The sequence below is a fragment of the Ranitomeya variabilis genome, chromosome 4 (genome assembly GCF_051348905.1).
Source record: "Ranitomeya variabilis isolate aRanVar5 chromosome 4, aRanVar5.hap1, whole genome shotgun sequence".
NCBI lineage: Eukaryota > Metazoa > Chordata > Amphibia > Anura > Dendrobatidae > Ranitomeya > Ranitomeya variabilis.
Genome location: NC_135235.1, coordinates 279,427,011 through 279,453,925, shown reverse-complemented (window position 1 = coordinate 279,453,925; position 26,915 = coordinate 279,427,011). Strand labels below are relative to the sequence as shown.

General features: G+C 41.8%; 1 protein-coding gene across 1 annotated transcript in view; it reads left to right on the top strand.

Moving 5' to 3' along the window:
* The window catches only part of LOC143764445 (tyrosine-protein phosphatase non-receptor type 11-like), a 130,283-nt gene that overhangs the window by 51,729 nt on the left and 51,639 nt on the right, over window positions 1–26,915 (top strand). Inside the window, exon 2 of the mRNA XM_077250006.1 lies at window positions 1,687–1,809. Within this exon, the coding sequence (XP_077106121.1) occupies window positions 1,687–1,809 (123 nt within the window). The remainder of the gene's footprint in view (window positions 1–1,686; window positions 1,810–26,915) is intronic.

Genomic DNA, 26,915 nt, shown 5'->3' with positions numbered 1-26,915 from the left:
TGGCAACTTCAGCATGACTATATATTGCAAGCAGCCTTTGTCCTGCTCGGAGCTGATTCCATGTATGAGATCTGTCACTCACAGCATTGGAGGCTTACCCCCCCCTGCTGAGCTAGGTGTTCTCATACAGCTGCATATTTCCCATATTTTTTTACAATTGTATATATTTTATATTGCTGTATAGCTTCAGTATTATCAAGGAACATCAATATCTGGATTAGTACAAGTTTCTTGCTTTTTAGAACTCCTTTTTTTTGCAATAATTTCTGATCTCTTGTCATTAACAGCCCCTTATTAAAATGCACCTGTACTAATGGTATCCAAAACTATAAGATTCCAGCAGGTGTTAAAGGCTATTGTATCTGTATTCCTTGACCAAAGAGGTGCTCCTTTTCCCCCATAGCACCCAGGTTCCATGTCTGTCCCGCATACTCCACCACCTGTGAAGATTGAGTCACAAGTTCCTACTGTTCTGTGTTCACATTGGGTTTAAGCACCACTCTAGTTTTTGTTAATTGTTTTTATTTCAGCGCTGTAGTGGTGATACTAATTGCGTTCTCTGTCCCTAGTTTTATATTTACCAGCTGGTCTTCAGCTCGTCTTGGCGCCACTGCAGCCCTGTGCCGCCATCTTGTAACTGCATCTTCTGACTGTCCAGAAGTCGGATGTAAGTCACAAACTCTATGTAAAGCCTCATTCTGTCTTAGTCTTCCATTGAGTTGTGACCTCTGGATTACCCAGCAGACACATTGGAGTGATCTGGCATGTCACAACCTGCAGAAATCCAACTGGACTGACGCTGATAAAAGATGAAGACTGTGGCTGATAAGTATAAGACGAATTACAGGCAGCATAATAAAAATGACCCTTGCCGTGGGTTTCCAGTTCGTGTTTTTTGGCCAAAATATCGACAAATACCTCATGTATTAGATACATCTTTTTTTGCATGGTTTTTTGTCTGCATCCTGCATAAAGTAAAAAAAAAAGTCGTAGAAACTGAAATCTTCAAGTACAGATGGAAAATAACCATTTTCGCTGACACTCTTACTTGGTCAGTAGTTTCTGTATGTGTCACCTCAGCGTTTTCCCTACAGCGGATCATGTAGTTCTTATTTGACTTTATCCTAAGTCATGAGACAAGGCTCGTTTAAAGGGTCGTTATTGACTGTTAGGATTGCTACTTCCTATAGGTGGACCTAGAGTTCTAGTCCTCTTCCTCTCTGAAGAGACAATTTGCATATTTCCCAGAGGAGCATTGTGGCGTAACTCTCCTCACCTTGGCATGTCAGGCTTGACATGTCACTGTCCGCAAGGTGAAACTTTACCCCTTTATAAATTTGCCACATTTTTGTGCAACAAACCAGAATCTGCCCCCAGCTATGAGCCGATGTAAAATTCCACTATTTCATGTTAGTTTCTGACTTAAATGATAGTAAATCTTTTGGGTTGCGGTCGACCCTGACAATGATGCCCTCTGAACCTAATTTTTCAAAAGGTTTGTGGCTGGTGCAAAAAGTTGCAAAATTTTGCATATTGTGTACAAATGTCTCTCCTCTGCCGGAGTTGATTAATTTCCAGTTCGCTTCTCTTGTTATGGAAACAATTTTTGGGGGGTTGCATATTTGTCATATAGTATAAATTCATATTTAATATTTTTTTTTATTATTTTTTTTGTTTTCTTGCCAGATGGTTTCACCCAAACATCAATGGATTAGAAGCTGAAACTCTGCTCCTAACACATGGGGTACATGGAAGTTTTTTGGCTCGGCCAAGCAAGAGCAACCCTGGCGACTTCACGCTATCTGTCAGGTAATGTGTCTATACGGTTTTATAGTAATTTTCTAACTTGAAGTGCATGTATTATGTCTGGGTAGGCGTTTCTGGCTCAGTAAAAAAAAAAAAATCTCCCTTTTTTTTTCTATTTTATTACTGAGATCCGATGTGCCAGCTGGGAGAAATCTAGCTTATAATCTAAGCAGGCTGGAGGTGCACTGGGGGCGTGTCTGTGCACTTAGACCCTTACAAGTGCATTGACAAACCCCAGTGCACTGCCAGATTAATTTGCATACGTCTTCCACACCACATTTCTCATGACTTGGTCATCGGATCACCGCAAAAAAAGTCCCCTCGTTATTGGGACAAAAATGGAAAAAGAAGAATCAAGGAAAACATCATCCTTTTTTTTATTTTTCTGCAATCCTCAATATTGAAGAGCACACACATACACACATACAAACATACACACATACATACGTGTGTGTATATATTATATTATATTTAGATTTTTTTTTTTACATATAACAAAATATCTAGAATGTATATATGCCTGAAAATCCAGTTGAGATCCTCCCTTGACTTTTGGTGTTGCCCCTTACACATGGGTGTGGATATCATCCCTATATACATACGTGTTGGACACAAGCACTTATCGTGCAGGTGTAATTCAGGCGTGACCTCCCCTCATTGACCACCACCCTGTCTGCAGCTTGTGGATCTCCACCTAATCTTGGCCACCACCAGATCTTGGAGAACGTGCTTAGTTCGGCACTTTCCGGGACGTCTCTATCTCCTAAAATACATGCACCGTCATGCCCTCCGACTGACTACACGACATGTGAACTTCCTAACCAAACAGATAAGTTTATAAATGAGGAACATCTCACCGCGCTCAAAATATCGCTCCAGATCTCCCCGAGGAACCTCGTCTGCCCTGACGGCCCGTCTATGGTGGACGCCTCCTGAGTTCCTGCTCCTCGCGTGTGATCATCGTTAGATTTGTGTCTTCCGGTTGTTTCTACCTTTATTAGGTCCAGACTTGTTTTTGTAGATTTATATTTTACACAAGCATGTTCACAGGAAGAGGCTGAAGAAAGATTTCTTTGACTAAGGGTACCGTCACACAGTACCATTTTGATCGCTACGACGGCACGATCCGTGACGTCGCAGCGATCGTATGATTATCGCTCCAGCGTCGTAGACTGCGGTCACACGTTGCAATCACGGCGCTGGAGCGATGCAGAAGTCCCCGGGTAACCAGGGTAAACATCGGGTTACTAAGCGCAGGGCCGCGCTTAGTAACCCGATGTTTACCCTGGTTACCAGCGTAAACGTAAAAAAAACAAACCGTACATACTCACATTCCGGTGTCTGTCCCCCGGCGTCTCAGCTTCTCTCCACTGTGTAAGCACAGCGGCCGGAAAGCACAGCGGTGACGTCAGACGTCACCGCTGTGCTCGCTTTCTGGCTGGCCGGCGCTCACAGTGCAGAGAAGCTGAGACGCCGGAGGACAGACACCGGAATGTAAGTATGTACTGTTTTTTTTTTTTTACGTTTACGCTGGTAACCAGGGTAAACATCGGGTTACTAAGCGTGGCCCTGCGCTTAGTTACCCGATGTTTACCCTGGTTACAAGCGAACACATCGCTGGATCGGTGTCACACACAACGATCCAGCGATGTCAGCGGGTGATCAAGCGACGAAAGAAAGTTCCAAACGATCTGCTACGACGTACGATTCTCAGCAGGGTCCCTGATCGCTGCTGCGTGTCAGACACTGCGATATCGTAACGATATCGCTAGAACGTCACGAATCGTACCGTCGTAGCGATCAAAATGGCACTGTGTGACGGTACCCTAAGGGAATAAGGATTTCCCAACTTTAATCCATTTGGGTGTAGATGTAATTAATTTGCTTTTGGCCATGAATATCTGATCAATGGGGGTTAAGCTCCCGGCATCCTGACCGTCTGCTGTGGTATGTTCACCCCTGCTGCAGATACTGGAACTGGAGAAGAGGAAGGTTATATTACGTTTATAACGTGCCATCAATTCTATCAGCACTCTGCCAGCATTATAGGTGCTGGACTATTCCCTCGCTTTCCAGCATGCATTGTCTCTGACAGTGTGTAAAAAAGAAATGGTTAAAAAAAACCAAACTGCTCTACAGCCAATAACTTTCTGAAAATACTCTCTATTTATATGTATATTAGAATCCTCATTCTGACAGCATTCTATGTGCTGGACTATTACCTTGCTTTACAGCATGCATTTCCTCTACATACAAATGAAGTAAAGTTTAAAAAAGAGGCTCTACAGAAAATAATTTTCTGAAAATCCTGTCGATAATATATTTTACATATAGAGGATTTATATCTTGGCTGTATATTATAGAGGGGATTTTCAGGAAATTTCCTGTAGAGCCTCATTTAAACTTTGATTTTGTTTTTATACAGTGGCACAAGCAATGCATGCTGGGAAGTGAAGGAATAGTCCAGCACCTATAATGCTGATAGTTGATGGCTACTTACAATCAGCATTCTGCCAGCATTATAGGTGCTGGACTACTCTCCCATTGGTCTGCATGCACTCTCTACCAGTGTATTAAAATGAAATAAAGTTAAAAAAGATGCTTTCATTTTCTAAGATACTATAATCTAAAATAACCAATATAATTAGATATTTTATATAATTATTGTCTGTAGATTAGAGACTGTTTTTTTTATTAACATTTAATTTAAATTGTATACATTTGCAGAGGCAATGCGTTCTGGTAAATGAGGGTGTAGTCCAGCACCTATAATGCTGGCAGAATGCTGATAGTTAATGGCAGGTTTATAGACAATCAGGACAGTTCCTATACATTCTATACTGGTTTGTGCACCAGACTAGTTTTACCATATTGTGGGGAATAATGAAAATAAGACTGTGTGCGTTTTACTTTAATTTTGGAAAAATTACAGCTTTACAGTGTTCCCATTTGTGTATGAAATAAGATTAAAAAAAAAATAATAATTCAATTTCACGAGACAAATATTGTGTTGCATGTGAGATGTTGGAGGAACGAGGGCACAGGTATCTGTGGGAAGTCGTACGACTCTTCTGTAGATCTTTCGTTGATAAATTTCCTCTCCGTTCTGCAGACACAACTGTTTGGCGCGGCCTCGCGTGTGTTTACGGGGGTGGTTTTCCTGTCAGTTAATACTTGAAGAATGCAGCTTTTAACCATTTCTTTGTAAACTCTACAAATAAGAATAATCCAGGATGTTACATGTTTTTCCCAGATCTGCAACTGAAAGGTCGTCTGCATTTACATTTACTTATCTTTATGATTTTAGATCAATTTCTCAGGACCAAAAATCCTGATTTATGTTTGCACTGGCCTCTAGTTTTTACAATGTATTAATCAGACTCCTGCCTTTTGTTCTTCATATTGAAGTTCCAAGCAATAGACTCTCGCAGATCCTATTTATTTGTGTAGAAGTATAAACTGAGCATGCTCTAATCTGGGCAAAGCTCATTGGGAATAGAGGCAGAGGAGGTGAGCTGTGACTTGTCCTGTTGTCTATGATGGATCCTGTATTTTATACTAAGGTGTTGTCACAGACAGGATTTCCAGTGAAATATAATGAGACTGCCGAACATTTTTCTGTACAGAAAAAGAAAAAATGTTTAAAGGTTCACCATTGAGGAAAAGGTATGTTCCAGCACATGTAGTGCTGGCAGAATGCAGCTTAAGGCAAACTACCAAGAAATATCTCCTGGTAGTCATGGCTAAAACTAAGTTGACCAGGTTCATTAGACCTCACAAGCCCCTGATTCATCAGACATGTTATCCGTGTTTGTTTTTCGGTATCTTCTTCTTGTATCAGGTTTTGTTTTTTGCCACCTCTGGTTGTATCACATAAAATCTCGCTACAGATTTCCTCTTAGTCATTAACTTGACATTTACTTTTTAATCAGACTTTACTTTTGTGGCTTTGCTTTTACTAGATATTTACACTTTTAACATTTAGGATTTTTAGATAGACGCGTGTAGCTCAGGGTGGTGTCATTTGTGATCAGCCCAACTATGGGAAAAAGTACTGGGACGCCTGCAAATTGCACCTATACGAGCTTTTCTGACCACCTAAATCCATAAATGTTAACATGGAATTGGTCCCTTGCAGATAGAACGGCTCCGCTCTTCTGGAAAGGATTTTTGTAAGATTTTGGAGGCGTCTGTTGGAGTTTTTGCCCCTTCACCAGAAGATAATTTGTAAGAGGAGACCCTGAATGTTGGAGAGATCAGGCTCACAATCTCCAAATCTCCATTATATCCCATTCCAGAGGTGTTGGATTTGGCTGAGGGTCAGGCTGTGTGCTGCCGGTCATGTTCCCCTTCCTAAATGTCTATATGGACCTTGTGCACTGGGCACAATCATGGGGAACAGGAAAGGGTGAACCCCAAACTGTTCCCACACAGATGGGAGCTACAAGTGTCTAAAATGTCTTGTGCTGAAGAATTAAGGTTTCCCTTCACTGGGACTAAGGAGCTGGGGCCGACTCCTGGATAACAGCCGATTGCTTTATCCCTCCACCACCATCTGTATAGTGGGCACAGTGCAGTTAGGGGGTAACATCCTCCTGAAATCGCTAAACCCAGACTAGTCGATCAGACGCAGATAGAGACGTGCGATCCGTCACTGCACAGAACACATTTCCTCCAGAGGCCAGTGGTGAAGGCTTTACACCACTCCATCCGACACAGCATTGTGCTTGGTGATGTAATGCTGTAGCAGCTGCTCGGTATGAAGCTCCTAGTGAGGGCTCAGTGTTTGGGCTGATGTTTAATACAAGAGAAGGTTTGGACCCTGCAGTTAGGAAGTTAGCAGAGCGTTGGTGACTTTCCTGCCCTCAACTCTTCAGCACTCGGCCCCCAACTCTGTAATGTTACAGGGTCTCCACTTTGTCGCTGAGTCTCTGCAGTTCCTTTCACTTCTTAATAATATCACTCATAGATGATGAGGGACAATTCAGGAGTGAGGAAATGTCATGACTACCGATAGGGCGGACCCCTTGATGTTGAAGTCCTGCGGGTTCAGCCGAACACTTAAAAAGTTTGATTGGGGTACCAGAACATTACCTAAACTCGGACCCCATTCAGATGAATGAGGAGCCCAAACATCAGTTTGCTACGCAGCCATTTGCATGACAGTGCGGAAGATGCGGTCTTTGATCATGGGAAGATTACCGCCTGTCAGAGACCTGTGGTTCCCATGCTGTCAGGTGACAGCATGAGCCAGCAGCTGTGACCGGCGGTAAAAAGTTTGTCGGCTGAGAGTATTACTCCAATCAGCCAACGCCTTTAATAACAGTGAGAGCAGGCGCGGCTGATGGGAGTATTCATCAGCCAGTGCCTGCGCTATAAAAAGATTTTTTTTTTTTTTTTTTTTAAATGTGGCTTTCTATTTTTGATAACCAGCATGGCAAAAACTGACAGCTGCGGGCTGCAACCCTCAGCCGTCAGCTTGATTATGGCTAGTTATGAAAAATAGAGGGGTCCAATCCCCACAATGTATTTTTTAATTATATAAATGATTAAAAAAAAAAAAAAAGGGTTGGGGGGGGGGGGTTCCCTTAACTTTTTTTGACAACCAGCCAAGCTACAGAAGACAGCTGGGGGTTGTATTTTCAGGCTGGTAAGGGGCTAAATATAGCAGCCCGCAGTCGCCCCAGAAAAAGCACATCTAATATACACCCGGGGGGGCAATGGAGTCAGAGATTATGCAACAGAGGTGAGGGGGGAGTAAATGAAAAATTTGAATTCAAGATCTTTGTCCCAATACTTCTGTTTTTGACACACCCTTGGTCCCCAAAGAAAGCCCGGCATGTGAACAGTGCCACAGTACATGTATACGTGAATATGTAGTACTTAATACATGTTTTATCTGCATTTTTCTAATATGGTCTGTAATGGGTATGTGATAGACTGACCGCTGCATGGTACCCTACACCTAGAAATGTCAAACGTGACATTGCAGCATCCCCTCTAGTGTAGCGGGCCAATGGTAAGGAGGAGCTTATGCCCGGCTTCGTTTTACAGAAGTGGATGGGCTCATGCTGCCGGAAGTTGCGTTACATTAAAAGAAGGGACAGGAAGACACAAGTCTGCGCCCCTGTTTATATATATTTTGCCTATTTTGGATTGAGGCTTATTGGGATCCTACGGGCAGAGGACTTGCTTGGACCTTTTTGTACATTTTCCACATTTCGAGTTCCTTTAAGACTTTTTTATTACGAGTGGTCTGAACTTGCCGCCTCTAAATCCAGACGTTGCACAAAGCTTTCCCTGTCTTGTCGTATTCCCCTTTGTGCCCTTAACCTCTTCATCACTAAAGCAACTGTCTGCGTATGTCAGAGTCCTCCACAATCGCGGCTTTTGTCTGGGCACAAAGAGGGATTCTCTTCATGCCAAAAGCCTCCGGCAATGCCATCCGGAGCAATGAACTTAGACTTGGTGAGGGGGAAAGCTCACATCTCGGCTTCTTTACCACCACGGCTGCTCTGGCTTCTGAGCAGACGGACTCTCCAAGCCCCAAAAATAGCTTGGCCCTTAGTGGCACGTACTGAACCTTGTGTCATTTCTTCTTCACTTCATTTATAGGCTTTCGATTTTAGAGTGATGCGGCACAAATGAAACTTTTGGTTCTGGCTGCAACTTTCAAATTGTTGCGCGGGCTGGAAAGGCTGAATGGACTGGTGATATCCACATTGTCTCGTCCAACGTTCTCCGACAGACCTGGTTGATATCAAGGGTGGTCTCTACTAGCCTCCCTGGATGCCATGATGATTCCATTGGAACCCTGCAGTCATGTTGGGTGATGGCTAAGAGAAGAGACCACTTTTGCTATTTGCAACCTCTTAGATGCTGCTGTCAATATTGACTGTGGCATCTAAGCGGTTAGGCTGCTAAGATCAGAGGTGGGCTCAGTGCTGTCTGTATGACCAAGCGAGCACCATCTGGCATGGGCTCAGGAGCCAGGTCCGCTTCATACATGCAGTGTGCTCATCTGACGTACTTGGACGTCTTGTCTCCGGTCGTAGACTTTTGGACAATTGCTTTTTTTTTTTTTTTCACGAGTCTGCGTCATGAGTCTGTGTCGCGTATTGAAGCTCAGTCCCAATCACTCGAATGGAGGTGAACTGCAATATCCAATAAAAATCATAGTCTGGACTGGTTCTGTTTTTGCAAAAAAAAACAAAAAACCAAAGCAGTCCCTTTTTGGGATTTGACTATTTTTCTCTATTCCCTATATTTTATGTGCTGTGTAAATAGATCCAGATCTTTCATTACTTTACAGAAAGTTAGTCATAAGTCGGGGGAGACCCAATCCAGGTGTTGCAAGATCATTTGTAATAAGGATCAAATAGCAGCTGACGTGTCTGGCAGAACCCTGGATTTAACAGCAGATGACAAGTCTGGCAGCCCGCTGTCTAATATTAACCAATCTATCCAAGTGCTGAAGAGGATGGCAGGGAGCCAAACATAAGTCCAGCGCTCTGCCTAAGTAACACTTTACAAGCCGTGATTTGTAGACCCAGAGTAATGCTTCATTGTGAACACACAAATACTAGAAATACTCAGCGCCATGGTCAAAACGTTTTTTCCTGAATAAAAAAAAATAAATTGCTACATTTTTCGTGATTATTTTGTGACTTGATGGATCAGATCTCACGGCTTCTAAGGAAGGGACCTATTGTTTAAATCAGGTTTTTGTATCAAACCAAACTTATTCACACTAACCACTAAAGTTAATATTACACACCTGTTCTTCACAGGAGACTTTTCAGCAGTCTCATTTTTACCCTTCGCCATGACAGCACCCACTGGAGAGATAGGGATCCGCCCCAAGGAACAGGAAACCTACAGAGACATAAAAGGGGGCGGTCCCCCTCTCCTCCTCAGTTTAGGTTTCCTGTTCCCAGGGGACAGGATCTCTGAAGACTACAGAAATCATACCTGGGCTAGGAGCATCCGCCTGTGCGGTTTCTGCGCGAACGGCAGGGGATGCAGTCCAGATGCAGCGTCGGGGGAGATTCCGTTAGACGGCTCCCCCCTCGTCTGGCCGGCATGTGGGATGGCTGAGTCCGGGAGAGATGACGCCGATTCCACAGGAGCAGCGCTGCAGAGGTGCGGCTTGAACAGGCTCCAGACGCGGACCACCAGGTAAAAGGGTCCGGGATCTGCGGCACAGCTGCAGCGGCAGCCGGTACACCGCTCCATAGCGCAGGCCGGGATAATGGCGGCCGCACATGCGTGGAGCGGTGTAAGAATCCCCAGAATGACCCGGAAGTAGAGGAGCACTTCCGGGTCACTCACACAGCGGTGGAGGGAAAAGCGCGGTTTCGCGCATGCGCAGTGCACCGCTGCAGAGAAAAAAAAAAAAAAAAAAAAAAAAAGCTTACTGACCGGATCCTGGCCTATAAAAAGGGGGAAGTTGCAAACGCACAGGCGATGCAACATGTCGTCCCCAGGCAAGACTGTGGACCCAGCAGGTGAGCCAGCCAGCAGAAGGTCCTCAGATGCCAGCCACAGGAGTAAGACCAAGGATTCAAGATCCAGAAAGTCGCAGCCTCCTATTTCGGTACCGTACAGCTTCACTGGGTGAGTGTGATTTCCCCTCTGCCTATAAAGCTGACACCCTTTTCCACAAATGTCTTCTTCTCCCAGGCCAAAAAGAGACAGAAATCTAAGCACAAGCAATGTGCGTTATGTGACGAGCCTCTCCCAGATTCCCACCCCAAAAAACTCTGCAATCAGTGTATGGCGGAAACAATGCAGAGTCCATCTATGTCGGTCACAGATATACGGGCCATAATTAGAGAGGAATTACAGGCCATCTCACAAGCCAGTACCCCCCCTAAAAAATCCGGGAAAGAAAAGGCTATATCCAGCTCTGAGTCCGAGGAGGAAGGCGTTATCCACTCAGACTCCTCGCAGGCGTCATCCTCTTCCTCAACACATTCCGACATTGAGGGTCGAGCTTGTTTTCCTCTTGATGGGGTGGACAACCTAGTAAAGTCCATCAGGAATACTATAGGTTGTGAGGATACAAAAGACGACCAAACTGCACAAGACATCATGTTTGCAGGGTTGGCGGAGAGGAAGAGAAGAGCATTCCCAGTAATTCCTGCGGTTAAGGCTCTGATAAAGAGGGAGTGGGAGAAACAGGACCAGAGAGGTTTTCTCCCGTCAGCCTCCAAAAGGAAGTACCCCTTTAATGATGAGGAGTTAATTTCATGGACTAAAATCCCTAAGGTGGACGCTGCAGTCGCCTCCACCTCAAAACAGTCAGCCCTACCAGTCGAGGATGCGGGCCTACTTTCTGATCCTTTAGATCGGAAGGCAGAATCGTCACTGAAACGATCATGGGAGGCTTCCACGGGCATATTTAAGCCATCAATTGCCAGCACGTGCACAGCTAGATCCATGCTTGTGTGGATTGATCAGCTGGATCAACAAATCGAACAGGGGGTCTCCAGACAAAAATTGCGGGATGCGATACCACTAATTAGAGGTGCAGCAGCATTCATGGCCGATGCTTCAGCTGACTCTCTTCGCCTTGCAGCAAGGTCAGCCGGTCTAATTAATAATGCCAGACGTGCGTTATGGATGAAGAGCTGGAAGGGGGATACGCAGTCAAAGGCTAAGATCTGCGCTATTCCGTGTGAGGGTGAGTTTTTGTTTGGGAAAGCATTAGACGAGATCCTCAAAAAAGCAAAAGAGAGGAAAAAAGCCTTCCCTGACCCCTCAATTCCTTTCTATAGGAAGACCTTTAGGAAGAGGCCGTTCGGGAAAAGAACACAAAATGAAAGATCGTCACGATGGGCCACAAGAGAGGGAAAACAGGGTGGCACTATGTTCAAAGGCCCCCCCTTCCGTAGAGACAACAAATTCTGAAACACCAGACACCCCAGTAGGGGGCAGGTTAAAATTTTTCTTTCCCCAATGGCGAAAAATCACGTCAAGTTCCTGGGTGCTAAATATTATTAAGGAAGGAATGAAAATAGAATTCCTCCAAATTCCCCATGATTCCTTTATTTTAACAGCCCTTTCCTCACCAGTGCAACAGAAGGCCCTTGAACTGGAAATTAGAAGTCTTATAGTTAAAAATGTTTTAGTTAGGGTGCCAAAGGGACAAGAGGGTAAAGGGTTCTACTCTCCGTTATTTTTAATCCCTAAACCCGATGGTTCATTTCGAACAATTATAAATCTTAAAAAACTCAATACGTTTATTAAAAATTATACGTTTAAAATGGAGTCTATTAGATCGGCCATTAAGCTCCTTTTTCCAAATTGTAGAATGGGCGGCATTGATTTAAAAGATGCCTACTACCATCTCCCTATCCATAGTAGGTATCAAAAATACTTAAGAGTGGCAGTAACTCTTGAGGGGGAGATTCATCATTTCCAGTATACAGCCATGCCCTTCGGTCTCTCCACGGCACCCAGGATCTTCACGAAGGTAATGTTAGAAGTAATGGCCTACCTTCGCCAGAGAGACACATTAATCATTCCCTACTTAGATGATTTTTTAGTTGTAGGAAACTCATCCCTTCAGTGTGCGGAACGATTAGCTGACACTGTCTCGTCCTTAGAAAGCCTGGGCTGGATCGTCAACTATAAAAAATCCAGACTCACCCCACTTTCTCTTCAGACATTTTTGGGATTTAGTCTAGATTCCATAAAGCAAAAATGTCTACTTCCCCAAGAAAAAATATCTCTTATAGAGGGTAAAGTTGTGGCGGCCATTCACAAACCTCAAATGTCCCTGAGAGCAGGAATGTCCTTGCTAGGATCCCTCTCCTCCTGTACTCCAGCCGTTCAGTGGGCACAACTTCATACCCGAACATTACAACATCAGATACTTCGGGAACAGAGAAAATTTCTGGGGCACCTTGAATCGAAAATAACTTTATCCGAGAAAGTCTTATCCTCCTTAGAATGGTGGCTAAATAAAGACAACCTAGCGGGGGGTGTCCCTTGGGTAATATCACCATCCCACACGATAACTACGGACGCTAGTCCCCACGGGTGGGGCGCACACATGGGAGATAGATTCTGCCAGGGAACCTGGGATAAGAATGAGGATTTATATTCATCAAACCTAAAAGAATTGAATGCGGTAAACTATGCACTGCGTCAATTTCTCCCACAGCTACGAGGAAGCCACGTCCGAATCTGTTCAGACAACACTACGACAGTGGCGTATTTAAACAAACAAGGCGGCACAAGATCAGACGCTCTAATGTCTTCCGCAAACAGTACCTTAATCCTGGCCGAAAAGCATCTGTTGTCCCTCTCGGCAGTCCACATCAAAGGAGAGGACAATCAACAAGCGGACTTCCTAAGTCGACACACTCTTCATCAAGGAGAATGGTGGTGTCTCAATCCTCACATTTTCCACAAGATAACATTGTTATGGGGCAAACCCCAAATAGACCTGTTCGCTACAAAACAAAACAAACAAGTCCAGAAATTCGCATCTCGGTCCCGTGCAGATCACCCGGACATTCTAGATGCTCTTCAAACACCCTGGCAATTCAAGCTGGCGTATGCTTTCCCTCCGATAATTCTGCTTCCACAAGTAATACGGAAAATCAGGGAAGAGCAGGCCAGGATAATACTAATAGCGCCATTCTGGCCCAAGAGACCATGGTTCTCGTGCCTGCGGTCGATGTCGGTGACGGATCCTTGGGTCCTTCCCTCAATCCCAAACCTTCTCTCCCAGGGACCTTTCTTCCACCCTCAGGTGGACAGCCTCCACCTGACGGCCTGGAATTTGAAAGGCAGATATTAAATTCCAGGGGGTTTTCAAAAGGCCTAATTGATACACTCCTGCTTAGCAGGAAACCATCTACAACAAAAATTTACACCAAAGTATGGAAGAAGTTTCTTCAGTTCCATACTAGTTCAAACCCCTCTGAAGTCCCAATAAAATCTATACTAGAATTTCTACAGAAAGGGAAAGAGTTAGGTCTGTCAGTTAACACACTAAAGGTCCAGGTGTCCGCTCTGGGTGCCCTCTATGGCCATAATATTGCTGGTAATAAATGGGTATCCCGCTTCATCACGGCCTGTGAACGAGTTACTCCTGTCCACATACCTAGAGTAGCTCCGTGGGATCTAAATCTAGTCTTAGACTCTCTAACAGAATCCCCATTTGAGCCTATAGACACAGCATCTTTAAAACACTTGTCGTTAAAAACAGCCTTCTTAGTAGCCTTAACATCGGCTAGAAGAGTCAGCGACATTCAGGCCTTGTCGATAGATCAACCTTACCTTCTCACATTTCATGACAGACTAATCTTAAAACCGGACCCCCTATACCTTCCTAAGGTAGCAGGGAAGTTCCACAGGTCACAGGAGATACATCTTCCTACTTTCTTTAAAGATCCCTCTACTCCTGAAGAACAAAAATTCCATACTCTAGACGTCAGGAGAGTAGTTTTGCAATATATTGAGAAAACTAGTAGTTGGAGGCAGAGTAGGGCTCTGTTCATATCCTTCCAGGGCAAAAAGAAAGGATATGGAGTCACAAGAGCAACATTATCCAGGTGGATAAGAGACGCTATCCGGTTGGCCTATTCCATGAAAAACGAAGAACCTCCGGAGGGCATCAAAGCACATTCCACCAGAGCCATGGCTTCTTCCTGGGCCGAAAAAGGGAACGTGCCAATCGAAGATATATGTAAGGCTGCAACTTGGTTGGCTCCTTCCACTTTCTATAATCACTACAGGCTCGACCTGTCTTCTGACTCTGACCTACACTTTGGCAGGACTATCCTCAGCACGGTGGTCCCCCCCTAGGTGTTGGTCTCTGGAAATCTCTCCAGTGGGTGCTGTCATGGCGAAGGGTAAATAGCCGGATTACTTACGGTAATGCTCTTTTAATGAGTCCATGACAGCACCCAGTCACATCCCTCCCTAATAAAAGCCAATGTAATTACTTCTATGAAGTTTATATTCTGATGATACATTGTGGTGATTGACTAACACTGGCGGTCCTCCGGGTACTCTGAAATTAAACTGAGGAGGAGAGGGGGACCGCCCCCTTTTATGTCTCTGTAGGTTTCCTGTTCCTTGGGGCGGATCCCTATCTCTCCAGTGGGTGCTGTCATGGACTCATTAAAAGAGCATTACCGTAAGTAATCCGGCTAATCATTAGAGACCAGATTTGGGGGGAAAAAAAAAAAACTCTTGATGTACAGTATCACCAGTCGACTAGAAGTGGGTGAATACTTTTTGCCAGACATTGTCCAGTGTCGTCATTCGTTGATGTGCAACCAGAGCCCTACAAACTGCCTCCTACCCTCTGGCAACCTATGCTCCTAATTTGGTCAAGGAGAGCCAGGAATGGCGGTAGGCAGGAGTCGTTTAACAAGGCTCTTGTTTGACAACTGCAGACTACTGACATGGCTGCTGGACTCGGGGTCCTGTGAAGCGCCATTCACAATAGGCGGTGACGGCTCACCTCCTCCCTCTCCTGTACAAAGACTGACTGATAACACCTCTATATACAGTAGATAACACAGGATCCATCATTCACAATAGGTGATGTCCCAGCTCACCTCCTCCCCCTGTACAATGACTGATAACTCTATATACAGTAGATAACACAGGATTCACCATTCACAATAGGTGATGTCACAGCTCACCTCCTCCTCCTGTACAATGACTGACATCTGTATATAGATGTGTTATCAGACTATTGCTGCTAATGTCTATGTTAAAAACAAGAAATGGGAGTCTAATATTAGACTTTGGCCTAAGTGTGTTTTTTTTTTTTTTTTTTTTTTTTTTTATTTATTGTAAAATTAAAAAAATACAATTTTTATTATAAATAAAATCCTGATTTACACACCGAGCCATGTCCAGAGCATCTGTTTGCCATGTGACTAGTACATTGTAAGTGGTTTGTAGCTGATCACCCAGCTGAATGTAATGTGAATGTTCAGTTTGGTCCTTTTTTGGGGGGGCGGGGGTGGGGGGGTATATATACTTACTAAAATTCCGCTTTTCTGCCCTTCTGATAACTATGATAAGCTTTAGTAGAAATCCTATTACAATGAAATCGTACTCCATAATGTGTCATTAAGCTTTGCTCATTAGATTTATTATGTAGGCAGGAAAGAATAATGGAAAAGATAAAGCTGCCAAATATGAAAAAAATAAAATTAAATCTATACCCGTTATATTCTTATAAGGATTTATGAAGGAGCCATGATTTTAGGTCCAGTCAAAATCTTTAGAAAGTAAATGAAAATCTTTATCCATAAGACTATTGCGCACGCTGAATTACAGGGCTGATGTCTCTATTCTGCCTCATGTGATTCTACATTAGAGACCAAAGGAGGTGTGTGTGTATGCGTATGTATATATGTATGTGTGTGTGTGTGTGTGTGTGTGTGTATGTATGTATATATATGTATGTATGTATGTATGTGTATATATATATATATATATATATATATATATATATATATATATATATATATATATATGTATGTGTGTGTATATATATATATATATATATATATATATATATATATATATATATATATATATATATATATATATATATATATATATATATATATATATATATATATATTTATATTTATATATATTATGTTTTTGGGTTTTTCCCATCATAAAAAACTATATTAAATGTATTTATATCTTTCAATATTTTTTTTTTTTCCTTTTCATATCTATATTTAAAAGAAATTGCAAGAATTTCTTTCTTTTTTTTTTTTTTAAGGAGTCTTAACACTCCTTTCTGTTGGGTACATGGACGTAAGTAACACTAGACTGAGACCCTGTTTGCCCAGATTAGAGAATCCTCAGATAAGGCTTCTATACAAGTCTTCTAAATCGGGAGGTGGGGGTGATGTGAACTGTGAAATCACTTATTGTGAACTATAGATCCCTATATATAGAGTTTTAATTGTAAACCTGTCTGTGATGATAATGAGGCTGCTGAAAAGCCCTCTGTACAGAACAGGTGGTGTGAGATCCTAGGAAAAGGACTCAACCCCCTATGAGAATATTGCATTTTTATTTTACTTTTAATGTGGATGATATGGAAAACTGGAGTCATAACAGGTCCTAAATAGTTACGGTAGTTTTTTTTTTTTTTTTTTATATTGCAATCCATTTTAATTGGGTATTTTTAGGTATAAAAACTAATCACTTTACCGCAGGATAGGTGACCAGTATTTTACCATGGAGAGCACCACTGATGGAGGTAAGAGGCCATTTTCCACGTATGAATGTCACGGCGGCTAGACATGTGCCATGTCGCTTGCTGACTGACTTATGGGGATGGTTGACTAAAGCAGTCAGGCCTAAAATCGCTTTTTTAGAAGAATTAATGGTGGTGTAGGACCACTTTTGTAGGACCACACTTTGGGACACTTAATGTTGACTTGGGATGGTTTCATTTGAGGAAACGGTTTCGAGTCTTCGGATGCCTCTTTGTGATGGGATTCTACTTGGTGACACTGCAGTCTTCATATTAGGGGGTGGTGGAGGTAGCAATCCCAACCACAGTACTTTGATACTTGTGGCCTTAGACCACTTAGTAGATGTACCTTCAGAAATAAGCCGATCACTTGGCGTTTTCTTGAAGGGGTGGTCTTCATGCTACACCCAATACTCATTCAATGATTATCATTTTATTGGTTTCATCACCAGTTGTGAATTCTGTGGGTGGCGGAAGGCAACGCTGGGGCATAGTTTCCATCGGAGGAAGTTGTAACCTTGAGAATGTCTTGTTGTTTAAGCCGGCGCTTTGGAGAACGTGATGTCTGATTAGAGAAATGAATCGGTGAAAGATATATAACCTGGGGCATACCACAAACCGGTTTGGGCAGTTCTCAACAAAGGGATTAATATTTCATTTGTATGCGCTTGGTTTTTCTTCTAAAGTTACACAATTCCAACCAGTTACGGAAGGATTTAAAGGGGAAATATTTCTCTTATGTAAGGCTTGTTGGGCCCCCTTAATATATAGTTCATTTTCAATAACTGACACAAATGGGTTATACAACTTGGTTACCGCTACCTATAAATGTTGGCAGCTCGTCACGTGAACAACTCCATATCAAAAGGTTGGTCAAGATTGTAATGACCAACCCTTTTTTCTTTCCCCTAGATGAATCTTTCTACCCAACAATAAGTTTTACCAGGGAAACTCTTCAGTACATTTCAATGTCAAGGAACTGTATGGGCAGGTCATCAAAAAAATCCATGGAGCCAGATCTTTAGAGTATGGGTCCCCCTTGTATGCTACAATAGGGTATATGGGCAGGTGATGTCTTCATGATCACAACCCCTTTTTAGGATTTAGGGAAGAAATGCACTAACTGTATCCTCTTGGCATAATCAGCGATGTTAAATGGGGCATGAGTGAAAGGTTATGAACATTGAAAAATAGTATAACTTTCTCATCAGTGGTCATCTGACCGCTGGGACCACTACTGAGTTTTGAGGATGGGATTTGAAATGCAGAGTACGGTACTCGGCTATCTCCAGCAATGTCCTATGAATGACGCATGTGCGAAACCACCGCTTCACCTCGGTGGAACATCTTGGAAGTTCGATGATCACTCAAGATGCAGCAACAACATCGAAAGTCAATAGAATAGCTATAGGCAAATCAAAACTCAAATCGCGGGACAATGTCTTCAAATCGCAGAACAATTCACTGGCGACAAAGACACAGCTCATACATAGTTTTGTCTTCTATGGGGTAACAAATTGATGCAAAACGTGTATGATAAAGATGCAAGACAGAAGAATCGACCCCTTTGATATGTGGTTCTAGAGCAGGATGTTATCCATATCGTGGATGGTAAGAAGAATAAATCAATTTTGTAACAAAGCCAGACATGTCACTCGAAGCAAGGGTCATCAACCTACGACTTGCCTACTGTGGACACATCATTGGAGAAGGACATCATGGTCAGAAGAATAGAAGAAAGACCACCAACTCGATGGCTTGATACAATCAAGACAACTGCGAGGAAAACCCTAGGCTTCCACAAAATCAAATCTTTCTACAGATCGTTCATCCATAGTCGCAATGGCTCGAGATTGAGTTGAAGGCCCTTAAGTACAGTAATAGCAATATCTCAGAGCTGGAGGGAGTCCCAGCAGTCAAACCTCCACTATATTGTTGAAAAATTATAACATTCAATGTTGTCCCAGAGGTTCGAACTTTTGACGTTCCTATCTGACCAAGAGCAACTTTCGATTGGACTTTGTATGTTCTCCCCATTTTTGAAAAAAGATTGCGAACCCCCACTTCTGACTGGGGCTATTGAGTGACTCTGTACAGCACTATGGAATATGTTGGCACTATATAAGGAATTGAAATATTATATTACTTCTGCACGGTTTACAGACCAAGACTATTCAGGGATCCCACTGTCAGAAGTCCAAATAGCTGAAATAGAAGAGGGCTGCTCCTGAAATTGGATGCAAAACTTGTGACCGTCTGTTCAAGATTATGAAGTGACAAAAGTAGGGTTGGGTCGATAAATATTAATAAGTAACCAAAGCAGTATCAGGGACATTTGTTCCTCATCTGGTTCCCTTTGGAGAATTGGACATCCATGCTCTCCATTTATGATCCAACACAATGTCACCAACACATGTCCTTCATCAGGATTTGTTTGCTTTGCACAAATGGTTTTGAATGGTCCCTGCAGTTTGACGACCCAATCCTATTTGATTTTTATCCAAAAATGTTGTCTTGGTCCCCAAAAATCACTCCAAAGTGCCGGTAAAGGAAGTATGGCGGGGCTTTGTCTCTACAGGATATGGATTCAGGTCCTTTTCTTTATTTATTTATTTATTTATTTTTTGTTACTATGTAAATCGAATAAATAGAGGCATGCACACTCAAGTGACGGAATGAAGGTTCCTGTACCTATAGTACTGGTAGAATACAGATGAAGAGGAATCTGCTACATGAAAAGTTAAAGCAAGAGAAACTGGGCATTTCCTAGACGCATTACACTGCACTTGATGTACTTGTCAACTATTTTGAACAAAAAAGTGTGAGAATGAAAATCACCAGAATCCAAGACTTATTTTTATTATTTTTTTTTTTTCTAAAAAGCTTTTCTTTTAAGATTCCAGTATATGTTGTAGTCTTGATGTCTGGCCATTTTTTCTTTTACAGAATAAATGGCTCCATGGACCTCTCTCCGACTTCTTCTTCTGGCAGATGCGAATAGTGTAGCCATTTACGATATTGATTGATCTAAAACCAGAGCTGTATTCTGCAATATCCATTATGTCTTATGCTTATTCTTAGTCGTTTTATATTGGGGTTTTAAGAAACTGAAGAACCAAGTAGTATAATTTAAAAAAAAATAAATAAATAAAAAAAAACTAGGGAAGATATAAGAGCTGGATCACACATTTTTATATACTGTATTGTCAAAGACCAGTACTTAAGTAGAACCATAACTGTGGCCAAGTTTAATGGATTTGGGGCCCACTTGATTAGACATCTAAAATGATCAGTTCTTGGGGCAAACTGTCGGGTTGGGGGTTCATTATAATAGCAACAACACTACTAACGCTGCAAGCATTCATTTGAGACCTGATGGAGCTGATGTGTTTGCTGTGAAAATCCACGTCAGAATGGCAGTGTAATTCCGTTTTTGACAATTTTAATACCAGTCTCTAACAATCATGAATGATTGTTCTTCAGTGTCCCTCCTTCCTGCTGAGAACTCTCAGTGCTCGGTACAAGCTGCAGTTGTCAGTTAAGCTGGGTGGGCGCAGACTGATCACACTGGGACCCAGGAGCTCTGTCTCATTAGCTGCTGATTTTGAATGGATGGATTTCCAAAGCAAGGAAATCATCCTTGTCGGGTCTAGATTTATTAAGGTACACAGTTAGAATTGAGAAATCTGGCGAGTGATCCCCCCTTAGGGCTTTGAAAAAAAACCAAAACAAAACTTGCAAATTTTACTAAATTACCAAACTGAAGCGAAGGTGCTGAACTGTCGTATCCTTGCTGAAGTTTATTATGTTTGAACATTAAAACTGCGGTATTATGGTTCAGCCCAATGGTTGTTATAATCGGAGTACAAAAAAAAAATAAAAAAAAAAATTGGTTGTTCCTTGAGGAGGCTGGAAACTTGGTCCATGGAAATTCTTGTATCTCTTCCCTATGACTGAGGTGGATCACAAAGTCTTTTCTCCAGATCCCTGGATCCTGAGGCTACTTTCACACTAGCGTCGGACGACGCACGACGAATTGCGACGTACCGACGCTAGCAGTGAATGCGCCGCACAACGGTGAGGTGCGGGGAGGCGGGGGCGGAGTTCCGGCCGCGCATGTGTGGTCGTAAAAGACGGGAACGACGCACCCAAAAAGTTACAAGCAACGTTTTTTGGTGGCAACGGTCTGACGCAACGTCGCATGACTGTTGCGACGTGTGGCAATGCGTCGCACCGCGTCGCTAATGTAAGTCAATGGAGAAAAAACGCATCCTGCAAGCAATTTTGCATGATGCGTTTTTTCAACAAAACGACGCATAGCGACGTGCAGTGCACGACGCTAGTGTGAAAGTAGCCTCAGTCCTATATACACAATTTCATTGTTTTGTTTTGTTCTCCTTTTTAGGTGATTTTTGTTGTTTCTTCATAATCTTCACTTTGTGGTCCCTTTTACTACATCATTCATGGCACCCACACCCTGCGTGTACTGATTATCCTCTACCATTAGTAGAAAAATATATAAAATATTAATTTATCAGGCGGCATCTGGACAACACCAATCTATAATATTTACTAACATTATTTCATTACATGTTGTGGGACATTCTTTTTTTTTTTTTTTTTTTTTCCTTCTTTTTTTCTTTACTTTTTTTCTTTCCCCCTTCCTGATTTCCTATTCTTTTGCATGTTTGTTAGATTTAAATGTATCGGATCAAACAATGCCAATATTAGACAAACGAGTAACACGAGAAATCACAAAATGCATTGGACTTGCTGGTGTTTGGAATCCTTGTTCTGCTGCATAACCCAAGTGTGCTTCAGCTTGAGATCACAATCAGGACATTCTCCTTCAGGATTTTTTGTTTGACAGCAGAATTCATGGTTCCATTTCCCACTGCAAGTCTTCCAGGTCCTGAAAAGGCAAAACAGCCCCAGACTGTCACACTACCACCATATTTTACTGTTGGTATGATGTTTTTTATGAAAATACTGTTACTTCTATGCCAGATGTCATAGGACATACACCATCCAAAAAGTTCAACTTTTGTCTCGTCAGTCCACAGAATATTCTGCCAAGTCTTAGGGATCAAGATGTTTTCTGGCAAAACTGAGAGGAGCCTTTATATTCTTACTGCTCAGCAGTGGTTTTCGTCTTGGAATTCTGCTATGCAGACCATTATTGCCCAGTCTTTATTATGGTGGAATCATGAACACTGACTTTAACTGAGGCAAGTGAGGCCTGTAGTTCTTTGGATATTGTGGGTTTTTTTTTGTGACCTCTTGGATGATTCATCTGAGTTCTTGGGTTAAGTTTGGTTGGCCAGTCACTTTTGGGAAGGTTCATCACTGTTCCTTGTTTTTGTCATTTATGGATAAATGCTCTCACTGTGGTTCACTGGAGTCCCAAAGATTTAGAAATGGCTTTATAACCTTTTCCAGACTAATCGATCTCAATTACTTTGGTTCTAATTTGTTCCATAATTTCTTTGGAGTGAGGGATAATATCTAGCGTCTGAGGAGCTTTTGGTCTACTTCACTTTGTCAGGCAGGTTTAAGTGATTTCTTGATTGGGAACAGGTGTGGCAGTAATCAGGCCTGGATGTGGCTAGGGAATTTGAATTGAGCTTCCCAAAGATGTGATAAATTAATTGTAGTTTGTTTAAAACGTGGAGAACCATCGCTTTTTCACACAGGACCCTGTAGGTTTGGATTTCTTTTTTCTCTTGAATACCTTTTTTAAAAAATTGCATTTTATCTTTGTCTAATATTTTACATTTGTTTGGTGATCTGAAAAATTTGAGTGTCAAACGTGCAAAAGGAAATCGGGAAGTGGGCAAACACTTTTTCACACAACTGTACATACAGTGGCTTGTGAAAGTATTCATCTCCCCCCCCCCCCCCTTGGCACTTTTCGTGTTTTGCTGCCTCATGACCTGGAATTTCACTTTTTCTTTTCTTTTGCATGTATCAATTCTTAACAAATTGTTTTGTTTTTTTTTCTTTTTATTGTGAAGCAAACCACAAATGGGACAACATAACTGAGAAGCTTAGTGTGCATAACTATTCGCCCCTAAAGTTAGTACTTGGCATGACCTCCTTTTGCAGCACAGCTGCATGTCTCTTTGGATAAGTTACTGAGCTTTCCTCCTCTTGTCATGGGGATTTTTGCCCATTTCTCAAGGCAAAACTGCTCCAGTGCCTTCAAGTTAGTTTCCTCTAGTGAACAGTAATCTTCCAGTCTGACCACCGATTCACAATTGGATTAAGATCTGGGCTTGGACTGGGCTGCTCTAAAACATTTACACGTTTCCCTTAAATGATTTGATTACTTAGCAGTATCCTTTGGGTCATTGCCTTGTTTGAAGGTGAACCTCCGTCCCAGTCTCAAATCACTGACAGACTGAAACAGGTTTTGATCAGGAATATCCCTGTATTTCGCATCATCCATCTTCCCCCTCGGCTCGGATCATTTTCTTTGTTCCTGCTGCTGAAAAAAAAAATCCCCACTGCATGATGCTGCCACCACCATGTTTCACTGTGGGCATGGTGTTCTTGAGGTGATCGGTTTGGTGCCAGACAGCGTTTACCTTGGTGGCCAAAAACATCAATTTTGGTCTCATCTGACCACAGCACCTTCCTTCATACATTTGGGGAGTATCCCACATGTCTTTTGGCAAGTTCAAAATGAGCATTACAATTTGTATGTGTAGGTAAAAGGCTTTTTTTCCTGCCCACTCTAACACAGAGACCACATCTATGGAGTATATGGCTTATAGTGGTCGTATGGACAGATTCTCAAATCTCTGCTTGGAAACTCTGCAGCTCCTTCAGGGTTACTGTTGGTCTCTGTTCTGCCTTTCTGAATAATACCCTCCTTGCCCATCCTGAGTTTTGGTGGGCGCCCTCTATTGGCAGATTTGTTGTGGTACAATGTTCTTTCCATTCAATGACAATGGATTTGATGGTGCTCCGGGGGTTCACTGGCTACTGGGATTTTTTTTTTTTTTTTTAATAACCCAACCCTGACTTGTACTTCTCAACAACTTTGTCCCTGACTTGTTTGAAGATCTCCTTGGTCTTCATGGTGTTTGGAGATATCCTTGGTCTTGATGTTGGTGTTTGGTTAGTCGTACCTCTTGGTGTTGCAGCCTCTTTGGCCTTTCATTAATGGGGTGTGTGTATACTGTCAGACGTGTGACACTTGGATCGGACACAGGTGGACGTCCTGTCACTAAGCATGGGACTTACAAAGAGAATTTCTTGCACCAAAAAATTATAGGGGCTTTATCGCAAAAGGGTGAATACATACGCACATTAGTCTATGCATAATTTGTCTAGACTTCATGTTACCAACTTAGACTAGTGCTGATACGTCACACACAAATTGGATTACAAACATATTTAAACACAGGTTATGTAACAAAATAGTCAAAGCCAAAGGAGTGAATACTTTCTCAAGTGTATTTTTTGTGTATAAGGCCGGCGTCACACTGGTGTGTAAAATCACACTGACGGAATAGGATAGGTGGAATAAATGTGTACACATAGAACAGGTGTATGTATATATGTGTGTATATATGTATGTATATGTGTGTGTGTATATATATATATATTATACACATACACAGCACAGAAACAAAATAAAAAGGTGGACTTTATTGCCTGAACGGCGTGGCGACGTTTCGGAAACAAAAATCCTTTTTCAAGCAGTGAACACATGAGTCAAACAGCCATTTATACAAAACACATACATATCCAATTATAAAATTCATTATGTGTAATATTATAATTATTAATAAACTATCCGTTAACAGTCCATAAATAAGTGCATCCATGTGAATATCGGTAACCTTACTAAATTCATTATCAGTGAACATATGTTGCATATACCGTGACTATTCCTTAAAATATATTTAATGAGCAATTAATAATTTAAAAAAATCAGATGTCCCTATCCCCGAAATCATGATTACAAAAGACTTACACATGCATAACTCTGCCATGCACACCTCGGTCCTCGGCGTCCTTCTGCGCTAACTGCGCATGTCCATGACATCCACGTCAAAGACCCACAATGCACAGGTGCGCAATTGCGCAGAACCGCCATGAAGACCGAGGCGCCATATTGCTAAAGGGAGAAGTGCCACAGCAGGCGACGGATCTCCATATCCATAAATATTACATAAAAATTAAACAAAAAAAATCCGTCCTGCATCTCCAGATTCAACAGCCACTAAATAATAAACTTAACAAAAAAACAAACAAAAAAAGAACTCTGGCATTATTCTAATCTCATTCTATTCCTGAAAAGGGCGTGTGTGTCGCCGGATTTAAAGGGCTAGGGCATAAGCCCGATAGGTCAAAGGGTTTGGGAACCCCCCACTTCCAAGTAGGGCATCCCATTCCTCAGTATGGATATGGAGACCTTCTTCAATCCAATTAATGACACAGCATGACCCATATCCTTAGCAAAATCACACACAACCCCAAAGAGATATTTAAAATAAAATCAAAAAAATATTACTCCCAATATTCAAGATTTAATATTCTTTATTTATACATTTGTGTTATTTATATGTATTTACTTATAATGAATATAAATATGTGGCCAAAGGATCAAGAGATGCAGAAAATGGAAAAACATTAAATCCATAAAATGGAATATATATATAGAAATATGGAGATCAGTCCCTTCACGACACTCAAAAAATTTTTTTGGGGGAACAATATTCATTCCGTTCAAGGAAGGGACACCTGAAAAAAAGGAAAGAGAAAATTACTATTTTTATCCAAAATTCAACAAATTTTGAATCAATATATACGGAGAAAGAATAAAACTAACACTGTAAGTTACATAACCTGGCTGAGTTTAAAGTCTACATTAAGGCCATATGGCTTCAAAGTATTTAATCTTATCCATTCTAGTTCTTTTCTCTTCAATAAACGCACACGATCACCCCCTCTTCTTTGAATCGGTACCGTATCAATAATACGGAACCGTAACTCCCTCTCCGTGTGAGATTTTTAAACAAAATGCTTGGAAACCGGCAAATCCATACGTTTCTTCCTTATGGTATGTCGGTGTTGGTTCATTCTTGTCTTAAAACTACATGTAGTCTCACCGACATACCATAAGGAACGAGGACATTGTAACAAATAGATGACAAACTCTGAGTCACTCAGTTTGTCATCTATTTGTTACAATGTCCTTGTCCTTATTATGTTCACTGATAATGAATTTAGTAAGGTTACCGATATTCACATGGATGCACTTTTTTATGGACTGTTAATGGATACAGTTTATTAATAATTATAATATTACACATAATGAATTTTATAATTGGATATGTATGTGTTTTGTATAAATGGCTGTTTCACTCGTGTTCACTGCTTGAAAAAGGATTTTTGTATCCGAAACATTGCCACGCCATTCAGGCAATAAAGTCCACCTTTTTTATTTTGCTTCTGTGCTGATTTTCTTTTTTTGATATTCAGCACTAGATAATAATAATAATAATAATTTTATTTATATAGCGCCAACATATTCCGCAGCGCTTTACAACTTATAGAGGGGACTTATACAGACAACAGACATTACAGCATAACAGAAATCACAGTTCAAAACAGATACCAGGAGGAATGAGGGCCCTGCTGCTCGCAAGCTTACAATCTATGAGGAAAAGGGGAGACACAAGAGGTGGATGGTAACAATTGCTTTAGTTATTTGGACCAGCCATAGTGTAAGGCTCGGGTGTTCATGTAAAGCTGCATGAACCAGTTAACTGCCTAAGTATGTAACAGTACAGACACAGAGGCTATTAACTGCATAAAGTGTATGAGAACATGATGG